Source organism: Dipodomys merriami, unplaced genomic scaffold, assembly GCF_024711535.1.
Source record: "Dipodomys merriami isolate MVZ:Mamm:240054 unplaced genomic scaffold, mDipMer1.0.p SCAF_2, whole genome shotgun sequence".
In the NCBI taxonomy this organism is placed as follows: Eukaryota; Metazoa; Chordata; class Mammalia; order Rodentia; family Heteromyidae; genus Dipodomys; species Dipodomys merriami.
Genome location: NW_027203381.1, coordinates 117189844 through 117201207, shown reverse-complemented (window position 1 = coordinate 117201207; position 11364 = coordinate 117189844). Strand labels below are relative to the sequence as shown.

Sequence of the window (11364 nt, the reverse complement as noted above, 5' to 3'; positions counted from 1 at the left end):
CTACAGATAGTGGATCAGTAGTAGTGACCAGTCTTCACTAGGATTGCCACAAACGTAGGTTATAGTTTGTCAACTACCATAGCTTTTGTAGCCAAGCATCTATACTCTGAGTGGAAAAGAATTCCACAGTATCCTGAGCATTGAACTGGATTTTTAACGCAACATACCTCTCTAGTCTAACAACCCAGCCATCACCCAATCTTAAGGAAGCTTCAGTAAATCAGCAGCTAAAAGGACATGGGAGATTGAAATCCCCACCAGCTCTTGGTCCTGTGTATATAAATCCCTGTGAAAAATCACTAAATTCATGAACAGACAAAGCAGCATGGCTCTTAAAGGCCAAAAACTCCATAGCAAAGGACCTAAGTGACAATGAAAAGGAAGACATTTCAAACAACCTTTTTTTTTTTTTTTTGGTTGGTTGTGGGGCTTGTACTCAGGGTCTGAGTACTATCCCTGAGCTTTTCTGCTCAAGGCTAGTGCTCTACCACTTTGAGCTACAGTGGAATTTCCGATTTTCTGGTGGTTAATTGAAGAGTCTCACAGACTTTCCTATCTAGGCTGGCTTTGAACTGTGATCCTCAGATCTCAGCCTCTTGATAGCTAAAAGGCCATTGGTGCCCAGTTCTAATTTTCATTTAAATGACTAGAATGTAAATGTAATATTAAGGGGTGGATGTATAGCAGCAGAATGATTTCAAGGGAAATGCATGCCAACAAGGAACTGAAAGCAATAAAGACATTGTAGGGTATGAGAAGAATTCATTGATATAGAGAGCCTGACTGAAATGAAATCCTGGAAATGAACTGCTCAACTCAAATAAAAATTTGACCAATGTCTAGCTAATAAGTTAAAAATAAGGTATTGGGGACCAACAAGGAAGTGGTGGAATTAGCTCAAACAGAGACATGGGAAAACATTTAGAACATAAAACTTTCTAAGGCATCTCAAACTTCATCAAGAGACCAAAGCTACGGATAATGGACAAAGAAGAAGGGAGGGGGGGAGTGAAGAGGGGGGAAGAGAAGAAGAAGATGATGATGTAAAGGCATTAAGAACCTGGGGCTGGGAAGGTGGCTCAGTGGTAGAGTGCTTGCCTTGCATGCATGAGGCCCTGGGTTCGATTCCTCAGCACCACATAAGCAGAAAAAGCTGGAAGTGGTGCTGTGGTTCAAGTGGTAGAGCATTAGCCTTGAGCTGAAGAGCTGAGGGACAGCGCCCAGGCCCAGAGTTCAGGCACCATGACTGGCAAAGAAAAAAAAAAACTGTTCAAAAAAAAATAACAGCAGAAACTTGCCTAACCTCAAGGTCATCCATGTGGAGGAGGCTGACAGAACACCAAGCATGGAGAATCAGAAAAGAAACACCCCTAGACCCATTATAGTTAAAACTAAGTATACAAAGCAAAGAAGTGAGGGAGTTGTGGCTCAGTAGAAGAGTACCAGCCTAGCAACTGTGAGGCCCTGAGTTCAAACTGCAGTACTGCCCAAAACAGTAGAGAACATTGAAAACTGCAAAGAAGAGACAAATATACAACCCAAGCCCATAGAGTAACAGCAGATCTCCTGAACAAACAAACCAAAAAAAAGCAAAATTATGTGTGAAAAGACTTGCAGTAGCTATGAAATGAGAGGCTGAGTTCTGAGGATTGGGGTTTGAAGACAGCCAAACAGAAAAGCCAGATTCTTACCTCGTTAACCACCAAAAAGCTAGAAGTGGAGGTGTAGCTCAATTGGTAGAATGAAAGCTAGGGAACATTACCCAGGTGGAGTTCAAACCCCTGTACTGATGCACACTGCATGTATGCACATGCACACATACAGCCTAAGAAAAGTGGAGTCATTGAAAGAGTAAGATCTAATTTTTTTTTTTTTAATTTTTGGGTTTTCTGTTGGAGTAAGTCCTGTCCTTGGGTTTGAACTAGAGACCTCACTCTTAACAATTGCTCTACCACTTGAGACACTTCCTCAACAAGTTCTAGTGTTCTATATAGCAATTAGGGTAATAAAGCCATAATTTATCATGTATTTCAAGATAACCAGAACACCCCAAATAGTCTCCTGAGCAGCATGGAGGGGGAGGGCATGCCCAGGGCATTGAGTGTGGGTACAAGCAGTGGTGAACTGTGTCACCTGTGTCATCCGAGATTTTTTTTTTTTTGGGTCCGGTTGTGGGGCCTGAACTCTGGGTCTGGGCGCTGTCCCTCAGCTCTTCAGCTCAAGGCTAGCGCTCTACCACTTGAGCCACAGCGCCACTTCTGGCTTTTTTCTTTTATGTGGTGTTGAGGAATGGAACCCAGGGCCTCAGGCATGCAAGGCAAACGCTCTACCACTGAGCCGCCTTCCCAGCCCTCATCTGAGATTTTTGAGGTGGTATGGGAACCTGAACTGGACACTGAGTTATGAGCAGACGGGTGATGGGAGCTGAATCAGTGATGAACGGCCTCCACAGGGTTTGCTAAACTCAAGCTGATCCTAACTAAGATGATCTCCAGTTACATGCCTTGAGGAGGTCATTTTATTCTTTAGTTTTCTTTCTCAGTAAAATAGGGGCAATTTGTAAAGTACTTGGAGAAAATGAACCCACAGGGTATGTTAATACTTAATTCAGTAGCTGCAAATGGCCCCTAGTCAAAGCTGTTTAGAGTCAGAGAGAAGAACTTGGGACTGTGGGCCATAAGAAGGGCTAGGTGGGGCTGGGAAGGTGGCTCAGTGGTAGAGTGCTTGCCTTGCATGCATGAGGTCCTGGGTTCAAATGTGTAGCACTTAGGCCAAAAAAAAAAAAAAAAAAAAAAAGCCAGATGTGGCACTGTGGCTCAAATGGTAGAGCACTAGCCTTGAGCTGAAGAGCTGAGGGACAGTGCCCAGGCCCAGAGTTCAAGTCCCATGACTGACCAAAATAAACAACAAAACAAAACGGGGGGGGGGGCGCTAGGTGATGTTGGCGTCATCAGATTTAGAAGTCACTGCTTTCGTGGTATGTGGCTCTGACCATGAAGACTGGTTAACTGAGCAGCTATTATGAGTAAGGCCATTGATTTCATCTCCATTGCCTGAATGTAGCACTGTGTGGTAGCATACACCTGTAAACACCCCAGCACTCAGGAGAGAGGCAGGAAGACTGTAAATCTGAGGTTAGCTGGGAGCGCATAGTGAGACCTGTCTCAAAATTAAGAATAAAAATGCTCTTGAAGGCTTCCACTGGAGGGGAGCGGGGGTGGTGGCAGGAAGGGAGCAGCTGCCAGGACGCAGGGGGGAGGGCCTGGGTACCACAGGAGCCACGTGTGGCGGCCAGCAGAGGACAGCCACTGGAAGAGAAAGGGGTGGAGGTGGGGGCTTAATTAGGGGGCTGATAGAATGACAGGAGTCTGCCTGGCGTCTGGACCAGGTCCCCAGATCCAAGGCCATAGAAGAACTAACACCCAAGGCGGCCTTGGCAGCAAGAGGCGGCCCGCTGCAGTAAGCATCCTCACGCAGCAGGTCTCTCTCTGGCCATCCCCGCTGGTAGCCCCACCCATCTCCCGAGTCCCCCTCGCTGGACACCGCCACTTGCTCCTTGCCTTCCTGGTCTGCCTGCTGCGCTTCCTCAGGTGTCCCTCCCCTCCCCCCCCCCCAGCTCCTCTGGGATGCTGGAGACACTGGGGTCACTGACCTGCTGGGCTCTGGTGCCCACACCTTTCTTCTCCCTGCGGTAGCCGCCACCTGCAGTCACACTGGCCTTGGAAGACTGGATGGACAGACAGACGGATGGGTGGATGGGAAGGTGAATGGGGAAATGTGCTGCCACTTAGGTTGTGTCTGGGGGAAGAGCTGGGGTGCTCCCCCACCCCCAGGATCCACAGCGACGTCAGCTCACAGAAGAGGAAGGCCACGGCCGCACCCACTCGTGTTCCCTGGCCCGGCCGTTGGAAGCTGTGGCGAATGCGGATGCCAAAGCCCTGGCCAGGGACAGGCGCGGGCAGCGGGCAGCGCAGAGGCACAAAGCCCGTCTCTGCCCCAGGCTCTTGTCAGAGGCTGCGGGCTCAGCCCCAGGACGGGTGGCACTTCAGGATACGGAGCCGGGGGTGGGGGCAGGGAGGTCTAAATTAAGACCTTTCTATCGCACCAAATAGAAGGCCGCTGAAATATTAAACCGAAGGAATTGGGAAAGCTGCCTTTCTACATAGTTTGGAAAATGGAGGAGGAAGACCTTAGAAGACAGAATGGTTTTTCTCCAGGGCGCCTCGGGCATGTGCTGCGCACGGCGACGCCTCTGTTGCACACAGAAGCGCATTGGGGAGAGCGAGCTCTCCGGAGCCCCGCGGCGCTGCGCTGTGTGCGGAGGGGCTGGCTGGGCCCGAGCCAGTCTTCCCTCCCAGGGTGGCTGGGTGTCATCCTCATGGTGGCTTAGGACACACACTTGTGCTGGGTGCACGCGGGTGCCCTCCTGGGCTCGGGGGGGAGGGGGCTGTCAGGGGCTGTCTCTGTTCCTGGGCCTGAGTCTGGGCAGGCGCAGCGCCCAGCGCAGCCGTGCCGAGGAACAGTCCAGCTGAGTGTGGTGCGAAGGAGCTCGTTCAACAGGACCATCTGGGCAGCGAGGAGCCCTCGCAGAACTGCAGGCGGCAGCAGCTTCGCCAGGCAGCATCTGGTAAATACTCCCACTCAAGCTTCCAGTGGACACCACTGAACAAGAGGTTGCGGGGTGCTGGACTTACTCTACACTATTCCAGACACTAACAACCCCCCGCAAACCACCAATTATAGTAATTGCTTTTGTTTAACCAGGAAAGGTTAGCCACTGCTTGGTACTGAAGCCAGTGGGAGAGGAGTCCACTGCCCGGACCTTCACTGGTGCCATGGAGATGACAAATGGCTCCTCTGCCAAGTCAGGTGATCCTGTGCCACCACCAGGCAACTTCAAGAAAGCGTACCTCCCTTAGCTGTGGTCTGAGCTTGTACTTTCTTGATAATGCATAGTGAATCAATCAATGTGGTCATCAAAACATGGATGGACCACGTGGATGTGGGTGCAATACTGGAATCTTTGCTGTTTGGATGAGCTGGCCACCTCCTGCGATGTTCACTGGGATTCTGCCTTGCGTTATAAAATGCTGGCATTTTCACAGCGCTTCACTGTGATGACTCCAACATACCAATGCTTTAGTGTTAGGGCAAGTGCTTTTTGTTGCCTAGAGCAGCTATGTATCCCAAGCTCTCACTGTTTCCCTGAAGCCACTTCTCCAAGGCCACCTGACGGGTAATGAGTCAAACTGCGCTCACCAGCAGTCTCCACACTCTAGTCCTCACTGCGTGCATCCATGCAGTCTTGTCTCCACACTCGCCAGTCCTCACTGCGCTCACCAGCGCAGCGTCCACACTCCCCAGTCCTCACTGCGCTCACCAGCACAATCTCCACACTCCAGTTCTTATTGTGCTCACCAGCGCAGCGTCCACACTCCCCAGTCCTCACTGCGCTCACCAGCACAGCGTCCACTCTCCAGTCCTCACTGTGCTCACCAGCAGTCTCCACACTCCCCAGTCCTCACTGCGGTCACCAGCGCAGCGTCCACACTCCCCAGTCCTCACTGCGCTCACCAGCACAGCGTCCACACTCTCCAGTCCTCACTGCGGTCACCAGCGCAGCGCCCACTCTCCAGTCCTTGACACGGTGCCTTGCTTTAGCAGCACTTCAGTTTTCTCCCCGATTTACTGGTTCTTCATAACATGGATGAGGCGCTTCAGAGAGAAAAATCATCTAAAAGTCAAACTAGTAGTTATTGCCATAAGCTAGACACCATTTTGAGAAAAATGCTACCACATTAAAAATAAGTAATGATACTTTGAATAAACATGAGAATTTTCTAATCCTTCAGTGCAGAATGTATCTGTTCCTTTAGAAAAGGAACCCATTGATCAGCTCAGCAGTCCATGAATCTACAATGCTTTAGAAAAAAATGATACCGAGGAACTCAACTATCTTCAGTGTTTTTACATGTAGTCACATGAAAAATCCCTTAGCCCGAACAGTAAACTTTCTATACTTTCTATCATTTCCGTGAAAACGTCCCACTCACAGATTTTAAAATAGCCCTTCTGGTCCCATCTTGTGAACTCGGGCTTGGCAAGCTTTCTTTAGATTCGAAGGAATGTCTGATGGAGGTTCTGAAATGCTTGGTCCACTCCGCTCGGTCTCTTCCAAATGAAGCCACTCTCTAAATGTTAACGTGGCAGAGGGGCCAAGTGTTCCATAGAATGCATCTAAATAAACTACCTGAGAAAGAATGGGCAAAGACGACAGGGGACCGCTCGTCTTTTTGAATGTTCTTTATTGACAATCACTGGACAGATGTAAGGCATTTTCACAGGGCTTTGAGATGAAGCAAGATCACATTGTCTGCTCTCCTCTCGCCGGGCGCTGTGGCCTAGCCCCTACAGAGTGTAGTGTGCACAGCGCTCGTGTGTTCTGAGAGGCAGACAAGAGCGAGCCGCCGCAGACTAAGTCACTAAGACAGCATGACTCACGGGGAGACACAGGCAGAAGGTGGCGACCACATCCGCTCAGATATGTCCAGTGGACAAAGAACAATACTGAAAAACATTTTCTGACCTTTCATGTTTGAGGGAAATGGAATGTTTCCAGAACTCCTGTTTCTGTATTTACCAGTCTTCTGGTCACCAAAGGATATCTATTTTCCAGGAGTTTCTAATAGTTAAGTTTTCGTTCTCAGGCCACAGCACACGACTGCATGCATTACTTCACACAAATGTCAAACACAGAAAGGCTGTGACACAAACACCTCAGGATGGCTTCTGGTGGTCAGAGGTTAAGGAGAGCACAATGGTGCCGGGTCTGCACAGTGTCCGTGTGCTCACAGGAGACACCCACGCCTGCTGCACAGAGACAACCACGTGTGGCAGACAAGACAGCGCACTATTCCAAGAACAAGTTCAGATGTGGGGCTGGAAAGATATTCAGACACAGCCTTGATCCCAGGGGTAAAAAAATGGCTGATACTGAAAAAAGTGTTTTATAGATGAGTTTCAAAAATCAGATTAATTTTTAAAAAGATGAAAAATAAGCACTTTAAAAAAAATCTGAGGGGGGCGGAATAAAGTAATGCAATGGAAAGCCAAAGCAAAACAGATCTTAATCTTTTGGTCTTTATCAGCCAATATTCTGTAATACCTACAAATTATAAAAAATGTGATTCACTTTTAGCTCATTTTTAAACACAAGACCTATGAGGAACATGGAGGCCTAGCTTTAGAAATAGTGGATCTCGTAGGAGTTATAAAGGTCAGTATCTTTTCTTATGGCACTTTCTAGGTTTCTCAAACCCTTGTTATCTGACCAGGTAAAACATTCTTATAATCCAAACACTGCTACAACACTTCTGAAGAGAAGTCATCTGTCTCACAGAGCTGTGCATTAACTGTGACAACACAAGACTGCGGTGACAGATCCTAAGTCACTATCTGACTATCATCGGAGCGGGGAAATTATTCCATGTCAACTGCATTACACATTTCCATTAGTAGCTTTGTGACACACAGCACAGGAGAGACTGGACGTTTTTGTTTGAAGGTAGGACACGGTCATTTCAATTCAGCACACAGGAAGCGGTGCTCTAGTGAGGGCGAGGACGGAGCATCGGTAGGTGGTGCCTGGCGTCGCGGGCCAGGGGTCCAGGGACGAGGTGTGGACTAATCTTCTTTCAGGTCGCCACTGCCACAGGTGGGACACGCACTCTGCCCCTTATGCCACTGCTTAAAACACTGAAAAGGAGGCAACAGAGTCAATCAGTGCCTTCAGAACCTCTGCCCCAGCTGTCCTCTGCCACTGCACTTTGGAAGGCAGGGTCATGTCATCTCAGCCTAGCAGAGGCTGGAGCTGTCCAACTTTTAGGGACATTGATGTGTGTTCAGATCGGGGATTTGTATGAGCTTTGGGAAAAATCTCACTCCAGAATCAGATACACGAATATCTCTGGCTGGTTCCTGGCCTCTCCAAGTTGCCTTACCCATGGGCTGCCTCCCGGCAGTCACAGCGCTCCACCCCTTGCCCGCCCTCCCCAAAATCACAGCTAAAGAAAAGTGCCATTTCCATGACCCTCGGCCCCAGCACCCAGTTCTCAGCCATCCTTCTGTATGGTCTTGGCTCTCTCACTCTCACGCCCACCAGCCCGAGTTCAGTTTTGTTGGCTCCCGGCTGGGTGTGATGTGACGCAGGGTGCGGGCAAAAGCACACCTGAACAAGGCAGACTGAGAACAAGTACCCTGTGAACTTTCTCACACACAGCCGCCCTCCTTGGCCCAGGACCACTGACCCCTACCTGCAGGACACCTGGCATGTGGAGGTGAGCAAAGACAGTGGATTTGGAAACCTAAGTACTGATGCTAGAAAAGCCGTTTTTATTTTTCAAATGTGTGGCAGTCCCAAGGCATAGAACGCGATGCCACCAGGGAAACTCACCCCCTTGTGAACCTTGTGCCCACACTTGAGCGTGCGCAGGGCTCTTGATTTGAATTCGTCGTGGCACAGTGCGCAGGGATTCTCATCGGGCGCCTGCGGAATCAAGCACATGTGAGCAACGTAGAGTAGCAGCTGTGCTCTTTTTACACTCGGAGCCCTTCAGGATTCATACCACGAAGGCTTTCAGTGCTTTCCCACCCAGGGTGGCAAATTACAGCTGTTAAGAAGCTTATTTTTTCAGTAGTTTCTGAGAAAAACATTAAAATACCAAGAAATGTACACTCTCGGAGTTCTGATTTTCCAAAAGGAGCATTGTTTTTCACTTAATGTAGATGCCCAGGCAGAGCACTGGAAGCCCGCTCTACAGGTGCCTGTGTGGCACTTGCTTAATATTACAAATTAATCGCTCATTACCTACCAGGGATCTAAAGTGGTGGCCCACGCCTGTCATCCTAGCTACTCAGGAGGCTGAGATCTGAGGATTGCAGTTCAAAGCCAGTCCGGACAGTAAAGTCTGTGAAATTCTTTTTTTTTTTTTTTTTGGTCTGGTCGTGGGGCCTGAACTCTAGGCCTGAGTGCTGTCCCTCAGCTCTTCAGCTCAAGGCTAGCGCTCTACCACTTGAGCTACAGCACCACTTCTGGCTTTCTTTTTGCTTATAGGGTGCCAAGGAATCGAACCCAGGGCCTCATGCATGCAAGGCAAGTGCTCTACCACTGAGCCACCTTCCCATCCCCAAGTCCGTGAAATTTTTTTTTTTTTTTTGGGTCTGGTCATGGGGCCTGAACTCTGGGCCTGGCGCTGTCCCTCAGCTCTTCAGCTCAAGGCTAGCGCTCTACCACTTGAGCCACAGCACCACTTCCGGCTTTTTTTCTTTTTTGCTTATGTGGTGCTGAGGAATCGAACCCAGGGCCTCTGGCATGCAAGGCAAGCGCTCTACCACTGAGCCACCTTCCCAGCCCCAAGTCCGTGAAATTCTTATCTCCAATGAACCACCAGAAAACGAGAAGTAGCACTGTGGCTCAAGTGGTAGAGAGCTTGCCTTGAGCTGAAGAGCTCAGGGACAGCGTCCAGGCCGAGTTCAAGCGCCACGATGGGGGAAAAAAAAGGGGCAGGTAATAAGATGGTATTTATTATATAATTCAGTTTTTCGTGTGCTGGTTTTAGGGCTTGAACTCAGGGCCTGGGAGCTGTCCCTGAGGTTTTTTTGCTCAAGGCTAGCACTCTACTGCTTGAGCCACAGCTCTAGTACTGAGTTTCTGTTGATTACTTGGAGATATGAGTGCCATGGGCTTTCCTGCCTACAATCCTCAGATCTCAGTCTCCTGAGTACCATGATTATAGGCATCAGTCATAGGTGTCTGGCTGACATAATTCAATTATATAAAAATAAAGGGAATTAATATTTACAAAGAGCCGAGGAAAGAATCTGGTAAGACACAGAAATAGTAAAAATTATTTCTTGTTAAGGAAGACTATTTTCTACTGTTTTCTAAAGTTTTCCATGAACACAGTTACTTCTGAAATGAACACAAAACAAACTGAGCCTGTATGTGGCCAGGAGTGTATGGGGTGCTGCACAGAAGTGAACAGATTTCCAGCCTCTGTGTTTCAGTGTACTGAGCACAGTGTAATGAGTGCCATCTAGGCCATGAAGTCCAGAATTCTGCCTGCAGCTCACACCACTTACCCCAGAAGTCACCAGCAACTTCTCTAATTCACTGCTCAACTCTGAGCATCCTGGAGACGAGAAGTGAGTCTTGTTTACCTGGACCTTTACAGCAGATGAGGAACATAGGTCCCAGAAAGTCGCACGCTTGAACAATGACAAATGCAAGCGGCAGGAGTGGATTCAGATCAAGGATAAGAGCTATAGCCAGGGCCCAGAGGCCAGGCTGTTCCTTTCTTCCTCATGGCACAGAAGGGTCTCAGATTGGGCATAAGCAGTAGTACAAGGGTTCAAGCCGCTGATGGGTGTCCATGTGTGACTCAAGGATCAGGAGGAAACAAGGCCACAGCCCTGAGGAAGTACAGGTTAAGGCCTCTCCAAGCACCTCTGCAAAGCTCAAGTTAAGCTGGAAAAACCTACAGTTAGCTTGACTGTTTCCAAGTATGGAAAAATGGGTATAGTAACTCAGAAAAGAGCAACACACACACAAAAATTAAATATCCCAAAGTGTATGAAAAGTATATAGTTTTGACAAAATTCACACGAACAAGTCAAAGAGTTTAGAAAATATCAAAGTTATAATGCCGATTAATGGCTACATTTTAGGGTGTTGATTTTGAGATGGAGATCTCCACACATGCCAAGGCTGGCCTTGAACTCATGAGACTCCTACTTCAGCCTCCCCAGTGGCTGGGATCACAAATGTATGACACCACACCTAGCTTTAGGACTTTCAAATGCCTTTTTTACCATTTGGACTTTGTATTGTGAATATGTTACTTCTGTAATGTAAAAATACTGAACAAATTGCTCTCAATTAAAAAAAAAACTGCCTATGATTATCAAGCCCCAATTGAATACCTTTTTTCCTCATAAAATGTGACAAAGTTTAAATGAACCATTTTTATTACCTTAAACTACTTCAACATTAACTGTGAAGCAGGGAATCAGTTTCCTTCAACTGACACCTGGTCTACCTAGTGGTAAGGACAGCAATACATCAGCACACAAATGCAAATATCCCAGAATCCCGCTGAGCCAGAAGGTCACAGAGCATGGGATCCAATTCCTGGGAAATGCCCTAGGATGGGAGGAAACATTCTAGAAGCTCAGACTACATAATATGGAAAATCTCCAAAGACTAGTAGAAAACAAAATTGTACAGGAGGAATAACAAAGAGGCCCAGTGCAAGCTCAGGTTTGCAAGCTGGCACTGTGCCAGGTCAAGCTGCTGACTCCCCAGGG

General features: G+C 48.2%; 1 protein-coding gene across 5 annotated transcripts in view; it reads right to left on the bottom strand.

Annotated features, from left to right (window-relative positions):
- Positions 1-6290: 6290 nt before the first annotated feature.
- Ttc3 (tetratricopeptide repeat domain 3) overlaps positions 6291-11364 on the bottom strand; it is a 121623-nt gene continuing 116549 nt past the window's right edge. For all 5 annotated transcript variants that reach the window (XM_070030663.1, XM_070030661.1, XM_070030660.1 and 2 more), the window contains 2 exons: positions 8453-8545; positions 6291-7755 (listed from right to left, as the gene is read on the bottom strand). In XM_070030663.1, the coding sequence (XP_069886764.1) occupies positions 7684-7755; positions 8453-8545 (165 nt within the window). In that variant the 3' untranslated portion in view covers positions 6291-7683. The remainder of the gene's footprint in view (positions 7756-8452; positions 8546-11364) is intronic.